The sequence below is a fragment of the Cebus imitator genome, unplaced genomic scaffold, assembly GCF_001604975.1.
Source record: "Cebus imitator isolate Cc_AM_T3 unplaced genomic scaffold, Cebus_imitator-1.0 Scaffold62, whole genome shotgun sequence".
NCBI lineage: Eukaryota > Metazoa > Chordata > Mammalia > Primates > Cebidae > Cebus > Cebus imitator.
This window is the reverse complement of record NW_016107377.1, coordinates 2,709,846-2,728,522: the sequence shown is the minus strand read 5'-3', so window position 1 is coordinate 2,728,522 and position 18,677 is coordinate 2,709,846. Positions and strand designations below refer to the sequence as shown.

Below are 18,677 nucleotides of genomic sequence, written 5' to 3'. Positions count from 1 at the left end.
TTACTATACCCATCAACCCATCATCTAGGTTTTAAGCCCCGCATGGATTACCTGTTTGTCCTAATGCTGTCTCTCCCCTTGTCCCCCAACTCTGACAGGCCCTGATGTGTGTTGTTCCCCTCCCTGTGTCCTTGTGTTCTCATTGTTCAACTCCCACTTATGATTGAGAACATGCGGTGCTTGGTGTTCTGTTCCTGTGTTAGTTTGCTGAGAATGATGGTTTCTAGCTTCATCCATGTCCCTGCAAAGGACGTGAACTCATTTTTTTTATGTATGCATAGTATTCCATGGTGTATATGTACTACATTTTCTTTATCAAGTCTGTCATTGATGGGCATTTGGGTTGGTTCCAAGTCTTTTCTATTGTGAATAGTGCTGCAATAAACATAGGTATACATGTGTCTTTATAGTAGAATGATTTGTAATCTTTCAGGTATATACCCAGTAATGGGATTGCTGGGTAAATGGTATTTCTGGCTCCAGATCCTTGAGGAATTGCCACACTGTCTTTCACAATGGCTGAACTAATTTATACTCCCACCAACAGTGTAAAAGTGTTCCTATTTCTCCACATTCTCTCCAGCATCTGTTGTTTCTTGACTTTTTAATGATCGTCATTCTGACTAGCATCAGATAGTATCTCAGTGTGGTTTTGATTTACATTTCTGTAATGACCAGTGAAGATGAGCTTTTTTTTTTTTTTTCATGTTCTTGGCCACATAAATGTCTTCTTTGAGAGGCACTTTATAGTTGTCACTTCTTTTTCTTGATGATATAAAAAATAATGGTGAGTCTTAAAATTGATTGCTTTCCTAAAATTGATGAGAAACAGCCGAAGATAAAAGGTATTTTTGATGTTGAATATTACAGTTCTTAAAGAATATGATTAGATTTTACATACAGGAAGCTTTTAGTTTTTAGGGGTAAGCATTATATATAGCAGTGTTTTAAACTTTTTATTTGGAAGTAATTTCAAACTTACAGAAGAGTTAAAAACAATAAAACTAGTACATCAAAGACCTGTATACTCTTTATTGAGATTGTTACCAATATCTCAGTGTTACCGATGTTACCCAAATCTCAGATATTGGTGACATTTTACCTAAGTTGTTTACATTCTTTTTCTTTTGAGACAGAGTCTTGCTCTGTCACCCGAGCTGGAGTGCAGTGGCGTGATCTTGGCTCACTGCAGTCTCCGCCTCCTGGGTTCCAGCAATTCTCCTGCCCCAGCCTCCTGCGTAGCTGAGATTACAGGCATGAACCACTACACCTGGCTAATTTTGTATATTTTTAGTAGTGACAGAGTTTCGTTATGTTGGTCAGGCTGGTCCTGAACTCCTGACCTCAAATGATCCGCCTGCTTCACCCTCCCAATGTGCTGGGATTACGGGCATGAGCCACCACGCCCAGCTTGCATTCTCTTTCTCTTTCCCTGCTACTCCCTACGCACACACAATTGTTTTCCTGAACACTTTTAAGAGTGAGTTAAATACATCATGGCCCCTTTCCCCTAAGTGCTTTAGTGTATATTGTCCAAGAATAGGGATATTGTTTACGTCACCACAGTATACTTACCAACTTAATTGAATTTGGCATTCATACACTACTTTTAATTTAACCTACCGTTTGCCTTCCTATTTTGCCAGTTAGCCTAATAATATCCTTTTCCCCCCTCCAGTTTAGTATTCATTCTAGGATTAGATATTGCATTTAGTTGCCATATGTCTTTAACTTTCTTTAATCTGGAACACTGCCACAACCTTTCTCTGTCCCTTAAGACATGGACATTTTTGGAGAATACATCCCTTTCTCCTCTTTTAATGTAACATTGCTCATTTTTTTGGCTGTAATATTTCCTTGTGATTAGATTCAGATTATATATTGCTGCATAGGTTATGTCTCCTTTCTTCACAAAGTATCACATCTGCAGGTGCATATAGCCATCTGTCCCTTGATGATGATGTTAACTTTGATTACATAGTTAAGATGTCTGATTTCTCCCCTCTATAATTACTTTTTTCTCCCTTGCAACTAGTAAGCAGTCTATGAGGAAACACATTAAGACCACGAAAATATATCCTGCTTCTCATCAAAATTTCCTCCTTAATTTAACATTCTTTTATGATTCTTGTTGGATCTAGTCTGTACTATGATGATTGCAAAATGATTAATTTCTCAACTCTTGCCTTCTGTCTATATTTTGCATTCAGTCCTTGACATTCTGATGTAAACCAGAGCGTTTCCTCTTCTTCCATTTAGCTACTTATTATTGATGTAGATTCCTAAATTTAATCCCCCCTTCCTCTCCCTAGTACTATGTAATTGACTGAAGTACTTAATTATTTTGGTGTTCAGATTGTCCCAGAATTAGCCAGTTGGAGCCTTTTCAAACCCTATCTTTATGACATGCCCCCATCATTTTTTTGAGCACTTTTTAGCATAAGAAAGCATTTTTCAATGTAAGAAATCTGTAGCAACACAGACAAAGAAGTATTAGGTACTGAGTTAATATAACTTTGAATAAATGTTATTTTAAAATCTTGGTCTTTTATGATTATGTGGTATATTATGCCTATATTGTGCCTCAATGGAAAGGAAGGCAATCCTTCCTTTTCTCAATAAGTTTCAAGCTTGATCAACTTGAATATAGAAACCTAGACAAATATAGGTTGAAATAGTTGAATGCCTAATTACGTATTTGTTCTTTGCTAACTGGGTAAAACATTTGCACACACATTTAAATATATTACACAAAACAGTAACTTATAAATGTTACTTTTTGCCACCCTTATATTCATAAAACAATTTTATAGGACTCATAATCATTAATATTGGTGTTTTCATCATCATTAAAGCTAATTTTTGAATAATTTTAAGGCATTTTTTTCCAGAGCACATTATGTCAACTTCTACCTGAGTTGAGAGAAAATGTCTGTTGTATCAGTATATGCTACTATCAGTAGATATTTTACCAAAAACATAAGTACACATTTGTATACATTAGAACAATTGTTTTTAAAATTACTTTGAATACATAAATACTATATTGCTTTTATTTCTTTTTTAATTGATACAGAAGCATTGTATTATATACATGTTTTGAGATGTGTATACTTGTGGTATGGCTAAACTATTGGTTTTAACATAACTATCTTGCTTATGCTAATATCTAACACTTGCAACCATGGACTCATACATGCAACAGTAATTACTGAATCCCTGTTAAATTTCTTTGCTACCTTTTCCACTAATTCTGTCAGATAATCTCTGTAGACATCCAAAAGTTAATTGACTAAGATTTCTTCAGGTGAATGACTCTTCCCTAAACAATACCTTGTTCAGCATAACAGACAGAATTACCTGTGATACAAGAGATTTAGTAAATTCTTGGATTTTTCTATTTTGGTAAAAGAACGTTTGCATTTCATTGGGTTAAATGTGGTATTTAATATGTTTAAAGCAGACTGCAAACAGTGGAATTTAAGGTTGTCCAGCAGGTGGCAGTCTTATCAAGAACATTTATAACACCTCTGAATTTTTTTTTTTTAGACAGGGTCTCCCTCTGTCACCCAGACTGCAGTGCAGTGGTGCAGTCATGGCTCATTACATCCTCCATTGCCTGGGCTCAAGCGATCCTCCCATCTCAGCCTCCTGAGGAGCTGGGAGTATGGGAATGTGCCATCAAGCATGGCTAATTTTTAATTTTTTTTTTTTTTTTTGTAGGGGTGACGGTCTCCCTATACTGCCCAGGCTGGTCTTGAACTCCTGGGCTCAAGTGATCTTGATTTGGCTTCCTAAAGTGCTGGGATTATAGGCATGAGCCACTGTGCCTGACCCAAATCTTTAATAAAAGCTGCTGATAAAGTTCATTTGTAATATAAAAACATTGGCATGAAAGAAAATCTTCAAATTACATAATTTTTACCTATCTTCTGAAGGAGAAAATAAAATTTATCATTAAAAAATGTTATAATCATTTTAAAAATTATGTAAAATTATCAACATTCTGGGTTTTTTTTTGTTGTTGTTTTTGTTTTTGGTGACAGGGTCTTGCTCTGTTGCCCAGACTGAAGTGCAGTGATAGGATCATAGCTAACTGCAGCCTTGAACTCCTGGAGTCAAGCTGTCCTCCTGCCTCAGCCTCCCAAGTAGCCAGGACTACAGGTGTCCACCACTGCTCTGTGATTTTATCTTGTCTTGGTGATGGGGGTCTCGCTTAGTTGTCTGGCCTGGTCCCAAACTTCTGGCTTCAAGTGATCCCCCTCCCTCAGCCTCCCAAATGCTGGGATTACAAGTGTGAGCACCATGCCTGGCCAATATTCTGTTTTTTTGAAAAATATATTATGGAATAAGCCATTTCTCTGTGCATCCAAGGCTCCAGGGTTGCTTATATATAGATGTTGTGCAAATTACACTGCAGTTGTCTGTCTTGACCCCTTTGATAGCAAGTATTATGTTGTTTATCCCAGAATCTCCGGCATCTAGCATAGTGCTTGGAATATGGAGCTTTGTACTTAGCTACTTACTCCTTACTTAGCAATTTCTCAGTGCCAGGCACTGTTCTAGGTAGTATTTATGAGGTATAGGTACCATTATCTTCATTTTGCAGTTGAGGAAACCGAGGAAGCAGACGTTACATAACTTGACAAGGGCTATAAAATTAATTTTTAACTAATTACATCCAGTACTAGGACACATGTTCTTACTCTATACCGCTTCTTTTAAAAAACTTAGGTAAATAAATTAAAAGTTTATAAAATTTTATAAAGTTAGAGCATTGGCTAAATTTGTTGTAACATGGGATTAATAACTGAACATTGCACTGATAAAGTCCTATGTATTTTAGAGGATGTATGAAACTATTCTCCGGTCTTGAAAACTTTTAATATTCTTTTCCTTTTCTTGATTACCCATGTTGGATATCATATATTAAGCTTTATTTAATAACTGAATATAAAAGAGAAAGCAATAATAATAAATAGCCAGCATTTAATGATCACTGACTGTTTCATGGCCATTGAACAACTTGTCTTAACATGCGAGGAAGGTTTTATTATTACTTTTTTTTTTTTTTTGCCCAGGGTAGGGTGCAGTGGTGCAATATCGGCTAACTGCAACCTCTGCCTGCTGAGTTCAAGTGATTCTCTTGACTCAGCTTCCCAAGTAGCTGGGACTACAGGCACATGCCATCATGCCTGTATTTTTAGTGGAGATGGGGTTTCACAAATTGGCCAGGCTGGTCTTGAACTCCTGACCTCATGATCCGCCTGCCTCAGATTCCCAAAGTACTGGGGTTACAGGTTTGAGCAACAGCGCCCAGCCATTGCTTCATTTTTATAGATGATGAAACAGAGGTTTAATCAGGTTAAGTAACTTTGGCTACTTGGCCAGAAACTGGTAGAGCCAGGATTTAAACCAGGGTCATCTGATTTCTGAGTGTGTACTCTTAAAGGCTAAACCCAATTAAATCTTGATTATAGACTAGGTTTAAAATTAAACAAACCAGTTTGAAGATCAGTGAATTGGTATTCTTTCGAGTCTTGTCAGCAGAATTTAAAAGTAAGAACATATATGTTAGGGCATTCAAGTGATTGCTCAGGAATTTCAAACCCTCAGTGGCTTGGGAGAAAAGCTGATTTGTAGAAGAGAAAGCCAACATTAACGATTAAGAGGAGGAAGCAAGATCATTGTATATGAAATGTGTGAGGAGTGGTATGATGAAGCTTACTTATTGAGTGGCTCCAGCTGAGATGTTAAAATGTGTGTATGTGAGGTCAAGCTTTTCTGGTCTTCCCAAAACAGAAATGGCGATCATTTCTCTCCCCGACTAGCTGCCATTATTATGGGTTTTGGTATCGCTACATACAGAAATATTGTAAAAGATTTTCTTGCACACTAATACATTGATATGTATTTTTAAAGCCCTGATGGTGTTTAAGATATATTATTACTGGTACTGTTACCTAAAATGCACTATTACTAACCACCCATGTGGATGCTTTGAATAGTTTGTTATGTTCAGTATTCAAAAGGTGAGAAAGTGCTCTGTCTAGTTGATGTTTTTTGCCAAGTATTACTTATTATTTCATGATTAATTGATTCAAGATAAATAATACCATATACATTTAGAAAGTGGGCCTCTTTATTATTTCCTAACATGAAGAGGTTCTAATAATGGTAATTTCAGGCCTTGGGTAAGGGTAATCGGGAAACAATTTTTGGCTGTAGGGTTTTATGTCTGTCTTATCACTCTGTTTTTGGGGGTCTGCCCTCGTATTATACTTGTGCTAACCAGAATGAAGTAGTGATACAGCAAGCAGAATATAATGATTAGAGTTGTTAGAAGCACACAGCTCAATTTGCAGTAAGTAGCATGGGCCAACACTGTTGGTAAAGAAGGACCTCCACGAATCAATTCTATCTCATATTGATTTGGGGAGATACAACCATTATATATACATTGGAAAAAAATAGCACATTATTTCTAAAAGGCAGTGATCATATTAGATCATGTAGTTTGCTCATTTGCAGAGGTCAGTGATGTACCTCTTTCAGTGGCAATTTGTGCTTGCTGGTTTGCAGCACGAATTGTATAATGAGAAACCAAAGTGAGTAGAACCACACCCTGTAGCATGGGTGATTGACGGTACCTTTCCTTGCATTATTTTCTTGAGGAAATGATTTCCTAGACAAGGATTACTGAAGAAATCACCCAGGGACTCTTTTCTTCTTATGAAACAGTTTTAGTATGATTTGACATCACTAAATTCAATGGACAGTAGAATTTGAATTGCTTATTATTTTTTGACTGCTCTAATTTGATGTTAGACCACTCTGAAGGTCTTTTGCTGAATTTACTTAGTACTTATTTTTGCTTTCACCTTAGCAAGTTGTTACAATGTTATTTAGGAAAAAAAGTTACTGTCTTTAAGTTGCCTAGATGTTAGTAGGATTTGTATGTTTTATTTTCTTCTGTAAATTAGTACATTTATGAACTTTTACAGCAAAATAAAGATTTTAGGTGTTCTAATAATTTCACTTAAAGGGTATCATTCCTCCCCTTCCTGAAAATGAGAATAGATTAGTGGGATGACCCATATTCTGCATAATATTTTTAAAGCTGCCCTGTGAGCTTATTCACTTGTATTTTTTCTGTTTTCTTTTAAGTCAGTAGAAAGATAACTCTCTTTTTCCTTAGGAAAACAGGTATTACTTACACAAAAGTACTTTCATTCTTCTCTGTTAGTGATTTTCATGTGACAATTGATAGAAAGCTATTGGCATCATCAGGTGCTTTGGGGAGTGGAAAATTGGAAGCTTCTATCTGACTCTCAGCCTTTGAACTGAAACTTGTAATTAGTACAGAATTTTAAGTATCTTTTCATTGCTGGCTTCTGTTGACATCCAGTGGGGAGAGGCGGCATCATGGTTTAAGTATTAAATGTGTATGTAGTACTATTACCTTTTCAGCATTGTATTTTAAGAAATACTTATTGTATTTCTTAATACAATATAAGAAATATATATTGTCTGTAATGTTGTATTCTCATAAATTGATTGATTCTAGATGTTTTGGAGCTCATTAAAAGAATTCCAGTTTGAAGTAATTGTAGATGCACAGGAAATTGCATTGCCTCCCCATTTCCCACTATGGTAACATTTTACATAACCATAGTACAACATCACAGCTGGAAAATTGGCATTGGTACAATTTGCAGACCTCTATTGCAGATCTTTTTGAATCCTTTTATAATATAATAATTTAATTTATTGGTTTAAGAAATTTGGACTTGTAATACTGGCTGCTAAGTAATTAGAAGAGATGGGGTATTTTAAGTATATCCTATCCAGTTATCAGGTTATTACCCCTTGGTTCCAAATCTGTCCTCTTACCTGATTTGCATTAATGGAGATTTAAATATTTCTTCTTTGCAGCAAGCACAATATTGAATTATGCCAGTAGAGGGTGTTGCAGGGACACTGCAGGAAGTTGGGTTTCTTTTGTTTCTGATGTGCTACATCTATTGTTTCTTGCTCTTGCTACAAGTAGATCCAGGAACATCCAGTGATGCTGCACTTCTGCTGATGTTCCGTTCAACCCAGCTGTGCGCCCAGTGGATGCAGTCCCTCCGTGAGCTCATAACTTTGGTTCTGTCTCAGTGAGGCCCTCTTACAGTCCTCCTGACGCAGACACTGTGCCTCCGGCCTCGTACCACCCTGCCAGTGAGCTGGCTCAGGAAGTCCTGATTTGCTTTGCTTACTTGCCTGCCAGCTTTTGCTGGCTGCAGCACAGAGGGTTGTTTCTTGCATGCCTGTGGCCTAGCTTTGCCTGGGCAGTCCAGCAAACTTCTTTGCTATTCATAGGGCTGTAATCATACCTTCTCCAATGAGGTCTGGATACCAGCTTTGGCAAAAGAACCCCATTTCCAAGTTTGTTCTTCCTTGGGATACTCTCCCTTAGCTTTAGGGTTAGAATTTTCTTTATAGTTACTCTAGTATGAGAATTAATAATTCTTTATAGTAAATTTTCCCTGTTTAAATTACTGTGTTTTCTGTCCTAATTGAATCCTGACTTACAGTGTCTAATTGAATTAATATCTAATAATATTAAGCAGTCCATAAAGTTTCTGATACTTTTCCAGGACGAACAAAACAAAAAATGGTATTTTAGATAATCTTTTAATTGTCATAATACTGGCAAGAAAAAAGCTGGTATTTAATTATTTCTACCATATGTTTATTTCTATTCCATGCAGTCTTTTTCATACTAAAGCATGAAATCCTGCAAAGTAGATTATCTTTTATTTACTTTTTTGACCGGGAGTAGGGAGTTAAAGCATGTTATTTATTTTGACTTGCTATGAAATCTAGCTTATAATTGGCCACACAAGTATTTGAATCAAGACCACCTTGCTATAATTCCTAAAGCCTTTTCATTTGACTCTTCTGTATGCCTCTTTTTCTTTCTTTTTGGGCTGGGGGATGTTTACAGGGGTACATATTAAGTACCTATAAATAGGATATGATTATTTTATGTTATTTCTCTAGTAATATTGTTTAATTACTAATATTTGTATTTATAATGGTAGCATAGTTGTTTTATTCCTTTATAAAGATCTTTGGATCATTTGAAGGGAAGATGGAGGAAGACTTAAACATTGTTGTTTTTTTTTTTTTTTTAAGTAGGACTTTAGGCAATTAATTAAAACTTAAATATGTATTATAGGTGAAATTTTGTATTTGTTGCTTTAAATATTTGATTTTAACAATTTTCAGTATATTTTAATAAATTTACTCATTCTTTTTATTTCCTTGTTATTTAAAAATTTTTATTTCCTTGTTATTTAAAAAATTTTTATTTCCTTTTTAAAGTTTTATATAGGTGAATTATTTCATTATTCCACTGTGCTGCAGGTAACTTAATTTTTTTATAACATTAAATGTCCATGCTTTTAAGGCTAATTTTCTGCTTGTATACTATATTTTATTCCGTTTTGCCTTCTCAAAGACATTGCTTGAGCAGCCTTTCTTCTACCACACTTGCTTGTTAGATTAGCCCATCCAGCCTCATGACTCTAAATAGATCTATAAATGGATGATTCCAAATGTTTATCTCTGACCTGTGGTCTCCAAACTTATATATTCAACAACTTGAGATCTTCATGTGCCATCTCAAAGTTAATGTGTTAAAAAATCAAGCTAAAGAATTAAGTTTGACATTGTCCCAAACTTGTTCCTCCTGTAATTTCTCACAGTCTTATTAATTTGTAACTTGATCTTTGCAGTTACTGTGGATGAGAAACCTGGAATTTTCAACTCCTTTTTCTCTTACTCTACATCTAATTCTTCATTAAATCATATTAATTCTACTTCCAACTATGTAAAAAAAGATACAACTAGAGGAAAGGGATTAAAGAAAAATACACGAATAGAAATGGGAGAAAATGTAGATTGTAGATAAAAGAAAAAAATTAGATCAACAAAGAAATGACAATTGAGAGAAAAAGAAACAGGAACTCCAAGTGGAATCACTAGTATTCTTATTTTATCAAAGGTAATATAGTTGCTTTTGCTGTAAATTTTCTCATAAAATTGAATTAATCATTTTTTGCTCATGTTTGGTTCAACCTATCTACATGTGTTTTGTGAGTGATATCAGGAATAACTAGACTGTAAAATCAGCCTTGGTGAAGAAAAATGGACTTTTGGTAATTAGCTGTAGCTATACAGGGGAAGATACTCCTTTTCTTTATGTTTCTAGATGTTTTTGAATTGTGTTTACAAATATATTCAATTGCAAAAATACTACTACATTAGCACCTGTTTATTTTGATGCATATACCTAGTATATGCAAAAGCCCAAATAATGTATCATTATCTAAATGTCCTATATTATTCTTACTTAATGGAAAAATAAAATAATTGATTTTAAATGTTTTAAGCAGGGATTAAGCCATGTCAGAATTTGAAATTTATTGGTTTTCTTATTATAATCATTTTTAATATATTTTAAAATACGACTGTAGCTGAGCTCTCATTTTGTGTTTGAAGAGGGTAAAAGTACTCATATTTGGTGGGAAGATGGCTTGCATCAGGAGGTAGAGGTTGCTGTGAGCTGAGGTTGTGCCACTGTACTCCAGCCTGGGTAACAGAGCCGGAGCCTGTCTTATAAAAAGAAAGAAAGAAAGAGAGAGAGAGAGAGAGCAAGCACTCATATTCGAGTTATCATTCTGCATTTTAAATTTTGACCCTTTATTAATGTGACAATTAATTGGGAACATTATTGTTAAGGATGGCAGGGAGTTATTTTTTTTTCCAAAATTTATTCAATTAAAAATTTAAAAATCATTGACCTAAAAAATTCTTTTATAGGCTTTCTGTATTTTCAATTCTCTATACTGGTAGAAGCTCTGTGGCAGTCCTAAGCATCTATTTTAGGTTATTTTTTTTTTCCTTGGTGATTTGTGCTAGCCTTATAGGAAATCCAAGATAGACAGACAGATAGATAGATAAATAGATGGATGGATAGATAGATAGATAGATAGATAGATAGATAGATAGATAGATAAAACAATTTCCTACCTAATGAATGAAAAGAGTAACCAATTAAAAAATCTCTCTTGCTGGTAAGTATAAATCCTACTGGAGAGACTCCTTCTTCCTATTACTAATATCACTGAAGTTAGTGAAGTGAAATTTTTAGGATAAATAGCTATGGAATACCCTCATCTGGGTTTGAATCTTGGCTCTACAGTGATCTTGGTCAAGTTATTTAATTTCTCAGTGCTTCAGTTTCCAATTTGTAAATTGTGAATAAAACTTACCTCTTAAGATTGTTGGGAGAAGATTAGCTAATAACTGTAAAGTGTTCCTAATAATGCTTATTAAGTGCATGCTATTATTACTATTAGTGGTACTATTACAACAACCACAGGTAAGATTTTGAGACTATTGATGTTTTGTGAGTGATAATCAGGAATAAGTAACCTGCAAAATCAGAGTAGACTGCCACCTTCAGAAGGCAAAATCTTGGCTAGAGTTCTTTAGAACCTATATGTATATACAGCCAGTCCTTGCTTTGTAGTTATGGTATACATTATTTTCTCTTACCATGGTTTAGTTATAACACTAGTCTCCCAGCCACGTGGTTCAAATTTCTGTTATGGAAGTATATTAACAGAGTAATTGCATAAAGTACAAACTCTGCTGTTAGCTCTTCGGCCCACAGACCACTATATACATACATACTTAGGAACAAATCATGTCACTTCTTTTTTTTTTTTTTTTTTGAGACGGAGCTTCTCTCTTGTTGCCTAGGCTGGAGTGCAGTGGCGCGATCTCAGCTCACTGCAAAGTCTGCCTCCCAGGTTCAAGCAATTGTCCTGGCTCAGCCTCTGGAGTAGCTGGGATTACAGGCATTTGTCACCTCGCCTGGCTAATTTTGTATGTTTAGTAGAGATGGGGTTTCTCCATGTTGGTCAGGCCTGTCTCAAACTCCCGAATTCAGCTGATATGCCTGCCTCAGCCTCCCAAAGTGCTGGCATTATAGGTGTGAACCACTGTACCTGGCCCATGTCAGTTCTTTCAAAGTCTGTTGGTGATTGGTCACAGTGTATCTGTTATTCACTTTACTTAGAGATAGCAAAGTATGTGTTACCTCTTTGTCTCCCAGTAATAAATCCATTTGACATTTTACGAAAATGGATAATCCAAAGAGGAAATTGGCCAACGAACGTTAACAGTGCTATAAGGAATTGAAAAGTCATAATGCTGAAAGTGAAATTGCATGTAATTTTGGAAGATGCACAGTCTTAGAAGATTCGAAAATGGCAACAGCGAAATGAAGACAGGATGAGACCTAGGCCTGTGTAAAGCTGAGATGTGAACCATATTGAAAAAGCCTGTGAATTTTAAAAAATGATAAAATCACTCCAGCGTCCTTTAGTTTTAAGTTTCACTAGGAACAGAAAGCTGCTTATGGTTTGACTAGAGCATATACTTCTGCTTTGGATTGAAGACTGTAATAAAAAAAATTCCAGTCAGTTTTGCTAGCATGTAAGTCAAAGTATTGAAGTTAGATGCCACATTGAAAGGAAATAGTAATTATAAGGAGACTATAGATTATGCAATTTCTTTTTCTCAATTTTGGGAGAAATATGACATAAAGCATGCAATTGAAAGCATCATTTCAGCGAGCAACAATGAATAGTATGTGTGTAGTATAGCAAAACTTTTACTTTGCTATGGAAGTAACTTTGCAGGATCTAAATAGGACATGTATGGAGATATAGAAGAAATAGCTGTCTGTAGGAGTGTTTACACTATTGCTATTCAGTGGACTCTAGATATGCAGCCAGAGGAACTTTGTGAAGATGAACTTACCAATGTAAATATGGAAAGCAGTTGTGATGAAAAGGATGAATGTTCCAGGGAAAGTGACTCTGGCAACTTTTTCACATTAAAGGATCTCTTGGAGACATTTCACAACATTGAACATGCAAAGGATAAAGTTTAGAAGCTAATCTAAAGTTAGAAAGTAATATGGCAGTTTGCCAAAGCATGGAAAAGATATTTTGTATTGTAAATTATATGAGAAGGCAGCAAGCACTGTTCAATATATTCTCAGTAAGTTTTTTCAAATAATTAAAATAATTTTTGTGCTTCAAACGATGAAGTGCTAAATAAATAATAGTTTTACTTTTTAAGATTTTTCCTATACATTTGTAACTGAAAATAAGAGTTTTCGAAGTTTAGACAAAAATTTTTAAAGGTCACTGAAGAATCATCATTTTTCCCATTGATAATATGATCTTTTATATACAGATTTAGCTTATATGGGTATTTTTATGGTGCCACACCACCGTACGTAGTGACAAATGCCTGTGTGTCTTTCTGTGCTTCAGTCTTGTATTAAGGGATTAACAGTCTCATTGACATAATAGATTTGCCCAATTATCTTTTTGCTTTGGCCCCTTTGGGGAGACTGAATGAGTTTCTAACTTTTATGAAATATTTAGTTTTAGTGTTTTTCATAGTGTTTTGAAAAACTATGACTGCATTCTATATTTTCTTATTTGCAATTCTGTTTACCCCTTTCTATTATGCTGTCACTTTTTCATTTTTAATAATAACAGTTTAGTACAGCAAGAGACAGCATTCTTTTCCTCTTTCTCTCCTTCCCTACCTTCAATTTTTGTCTTCATGGAGATATGTAGAATTCCTAATGATTTGATAGACTAAAGGTAAAAGTTTTAAAAATATAGTTTCATAGTGCAGGACATTAATATAACATCTGTTTTTCTCACTTTTTCTCACTTTTTCCTGCAATTAAGTCTAAAGCCGTATTAGTGATATGGAGTTTTTGGTATTTGTTCTGGAGGTTAACTTGGTGTTAAAAGCTACTTACTGAGTAAACACTCACGCGTAAGTACTATTATGAAAGGCAGAGCTTTCTCTTCTTAATGATAATGGTAATTGTAATAATGATTTATAATTGTCAACTACTTTGTAGTTTACAGTGCACTTTCACCATGAGTTTTTTCATCTCAACTTTACATTAACATAATGAACATGGAAGCAAGTATTTGTACTTCAGAAATGTGGAAAGTGAGACTTTGAGGTTTGTGATTTGCCCAGGGCCACTCAGGGAGTTTATAGTCTTTTACTGATAGCCCTTGGCAGGCTGTAGTATAAAACACCATACAGTTTTGTAGTGATAGACATGTGCTTGAATCCCAGTCCTATAACTTAGTAGCAATGTGGCTTTGGACAAAGTAGTTCTTTTTGAAAATCAGTTTTATAATTTGTTATATGGGGGTTGCTTTAAATGTAAATGCAACAGTAGAATAGTGCCTGGCTTAAAGTTAAGACATTCAATAAACAATATCTGCTATTATGATAATAATTGATATAATAGCATCATCAGTTTATTCTCAAGAGGTTGATTTCAAATTTCGAGTGAGGTCAGCTATTCACTATATTATAAATTATGTTGGATGTCTCTTCTGTGCTTTGTTAATATTTTGTACTTCCAGGTATTTTAGAACTAACGATATCATTCTAATGGCCTCTTATTTTCCCCCCTACTGTACTGTAAACTTCTTGAGAAAATAGATTAGATAGCAATTTGCTTTCTACCTTATTTACCGAGTTAGTAAGAGACCATTGAATGCTTTGAACTCCCCAATGCAACACTTAATACTCCCATTAGGTGTTTGTGTTACTAATAATATCTATCGGATTTCTGACACATTATAATACTGGCCTCCATAGGAATCTTGATGAGCTTTAATGAAGTATAATTTTGAAAATGACTAATACAGCTTGACAGAAAAAAAATTATGTAATTTAAGTGCTTAAAGTTCATGTATTATACCTTTTCTGTTCGCTGGAAGAGGGAGCAGAGTCTCAGGGGGTTAGGTGCTTTCTCTAAGGTCACGCTGGCTGGTGGCAGGTTGTTTTTTTTGTTGTTGTTGTTTTCTTTTTTTTTTTTTTTTTTTGCAAGCCAGGAAAAGATTAGTACATTAAAGATCATCGAAATAAGGTGATGAGTATTTCTACTTAAGAAAAATCCAGACCTCTAAGTCTCATTTTGCAGTACAATGTAATACAGAAATATTATGCTAAGAAAATGTGAAATTTCATCTATTTTATCATTCACCTGAAAGTGCTTGAGAAGCAAAATGGCATAAAACTTTATATTTTATTACAGCCATTAGAGATTATAAACGGTAGGAGGATGGGAGAGGGGGGTGAAGATTGGAAGATTACCTATTGGTTAAAATGTTCAGTCTTTGGGTGATGGGTACTCTAAAAGCCCAGACAGACTTTAACACTACTTAATATATACATGTAAGAAATCTGCATTTGTACTCTGTACATCTATAAAAATAAAAATTAAAAAAACAAAAGCAAAAAATCCTTTTCTGCCTTAAAAAACAAACAAAAAATCCTTTAAAATTTCAGAAAGAAGAAAAAGAAAGGTAGAGAGTATACATTCCAAACTGTTAACATTGTTTCCTAAGGAGGTTGAGAGAAGGGAGAAATTATTTTTTCTTTCCATACTTTGGTATTTGTTAACTTACTGTAGTGACTATATAATGGGTTTATAATTTAAACCCTATAATATAGAACATTGTTCTTAAATCAGAAAACCATTAGAGATGCAAGCTGAAGCAAAGTAAGTAGGGATGTGTGAAATAAATCTGTTCTCATTGACCTAACTTTTTAGAGAGAACAAATTTTATTTCTAAAAAAGAATTAAATATTTTTATTCTTCCTTAGCAAAAATTTAGGGCAGTAGTATAAGAAATAGTACAGTGAATTGCATGATTAATTATCATTTAATTTGTGTAGACGGTGTTTATTATAAGAATTCATAGGAGAGGGATCATAGCAGTATATAATTGAAATTATGAATACTAGAGTATAATTATTTCTCCTGTAGATTATATTTTGTTCACTGTATAAACTGGAAACCATCATTCTCAGCAGACTGACACAAGAACAGAAAACCAAACACCGCATATTCTCACTCTTAAGTGGATGTAGAACAATGAGAACACGTGGACACAGGGAGGGGAACATCACACACCGGGGCCTGGGGGATGGGGAGCTAGGGGAGGAATAGCAGGGGGTTGGAGGATTGGGGAGGGATAGCATTAGAAGAAATACCTAATGTAGATGACAGGGCGATGAATGCAGCAAACCACCACCATGGCATGTGTATACCTGTGTTAACAAACCTGCACGATCTGCACATGTACCCCAGAACTTAAAGTATAATAAATAAATTTTTAAAAAGCTATCCTCATTGCTTACCAACTTAACTTTGTTATGTACCTTATCATTTTTGGGTGCCAAAAGGAAGCCTTGAGTAAGTCATCCTCAAGCATTTTTAGGAAGTATATATTTACTTCTTACCCAGCTTACATTTGGACAGGACCCGTAATCTTGTTCACGTAAGCATTAGCCATGCTACTAAGAAAGTAAACCTTTGAAAAACAACAAGGATCAGAATAACAATTGACTGGTTAGCTGCCAATACTTTGAAATTGAAAAAAATCTTATATTTAATGTCATATTCTTTACGCTTTTCTATGAATTGTTACATAGCATATCTTGAAATTTGGGGAAGCTACAATAAAAACATTCTTATACGTGTGGGTATGTGTTGTTAGCAGAGGAAGACTTGTGTGGACAGATCACGTTGCTTCTCAAATTACGAGACCTATAATATAGCAATATAAATTTGGCTAAATTGCTTAACTTCTCTGGACTTTGCTTACATGTAAAGTGGAGTTAATAATATCCTAACAAACATAGAAATATTAGATTTAGCTGAATTTTAAAGCTTATGCAAATTCTTTACAAATAAAGTAGTAATGTTGATGGGATTTCTAAAGCTTCTCTAGCATCAAGAAGCACAGAGCAATATTAAATAGTTAACAGTACATTAATAGGATTTTGGATATATCTTAACTAATATAATAACATATTTAGTAATAAAGTTTGTATAACTTTTTTTTAAAACTGAGGATATAGTATTAATATGCCACTTAGTGAAGATGATTGTGGAGGGCCAGGGTAATAGTTTGCTTTCTTTTAATCTGGTTTGATGTAGAGAGAGTATAGTGTCATCTTCTTATTTTTAAAAACCTTCTTTTTGGTTTAACTGGGTTAATGGATTTTGACCTATATGTGTGAAATAACTTTAAGGCAAATAAAATCTCTTATCTCCCTAGAAACTAATTTGTATCTCAGTACCGTATTTTCTTTCAGTCAACAATTTATGGTCACTTTTATGGAAGTTTCTCATCCTTGGTAATCTTTTACATGCAAATAAAAATCTGGAAATTTTGATAACTTATTTCTGTGTGATTTTCTTATGTATCTTCATAAATACTTATTCCTGGTGTTCTTAGAAAAAAAAATTACAGCTTTTTGTAAATACAGAGCTTAGATTGTATAGTTATCGTAAAAAGGCTTTTTGCTCACTGGGCTTCTACATATTCTTGATACCTTATTTCTGCTTTTTTTTCCCCCCAATATTTTCAGATGTTTTGGAATGTTATTAAGCCCAGGTCGAAACGTGAAGAACAGTGACATGCATTTACTGGATATGGTAATGATAATCTTAAGCACCTTAACCAAGTATAGATGATAGTTATTTTATATTTTACAAGTATTTTCTATTTACAAATTTTTGTCATCTTGTCAAAATTATTTCTTGCAGCTGTGTGATAGTAATAATTAAATTTGGAAATGCAAAGTTAGAATTTCTTGTGAAAGAGGAATTTAGTACAATTTCCACCAAAACAGTCATATCCAAGTTGAAAGCAAATAAAAGGATTGTGTTATGACCATGTCCATTTATTTTTTTGGCTCCTTCGATGTCTTTTCTTTGAGCCTGGAGTAACAAGTACATGATTATAACAAGCATCTTCAGAGTGAATATGGAGGCTTTCGTTTATTTTAATGCACTGCTGTTAATTTGAGTATTGTGATGGGTACTTTTGTTTTCTTTAAAGCATTTCCCTTTCTGAATTTCTTCTTAATTACCTGTCTTTAGCAAAGTACATTTATTCTAGGAGTGATATTTATTTAAGGAATGTCCTTAAAGATTAATGTATATTCAACCGTCAATATTTAGTGTAACAGTAGCAAGCTGTTTTAACTTTCAAATAGAAATACCTTCTAATATTGAAGTTAATGAAAACATTTAATTTGTGATTTAGAAATGTTATAGGAAAATAATCATCTTACAGTATGTATAAAGTTTCTTAATGAACTGAGATTTTTTATAGCTAGTGATAATAAGCACTACATGCTTTCTTCTTTTCAGCTGTGTTTTGCAAATGTCAGGTTAAACATTACTAATTAGGTCACTTTTTTTTTTTTTTTTAAGTAATTTCATGGTAATATCAATACTGCTTTTATAGCAGTACAGGAATGGTTCATTCAGGCTTTTGTGCACCTGTTTATGTGCTAAGTGTTAAGTGAAGGCAGAGGTTATGCATATGAGTAAAATATAGCTCTTACCATCAGTGGGTTCATGGTCTTGTGGAAAACAAAGCTTTTCAGTATCTGGAGGTACAACAGGCCACAGAAATACAGAGGAAGTACTGCCTGAGTTGGTCAGGTAAAGACAACCAGTTGAATTGTGTATTAAAACATAA

The 18,677-nt window shown here is 34.3% G+C and overlaps 1 protein-coding gene across 3 annotated transcripts in view; it reads left to right on the top strand.

The window, feature by feature from the left end:
* Positions 1-18,677, top strand: part of RABGAP1L (RAB GTPase activating protein 1 like) — a 741,733-nt gene that overhangs the window by 103,094 nt on the left and 619,962 nt on the right. For 2 of the 3 annotated variants that reach the window (XM_017529899.2, XM_017529900.2), the window contains exon 8: positions 17,557-17,623. The exons of the other annotated variant lie outside the window; for it this stretch is intronic. In XM_017529899.2, coding sequence (XP_017385388.1) covers positions 17,557-17,623 — 67 coding nt within the window. The remainder of the gene's footprint in view (positions 1-17,556; positions 17,624-18,677) is intronic. 3 annotated transcript variants of the gene reach the window in all.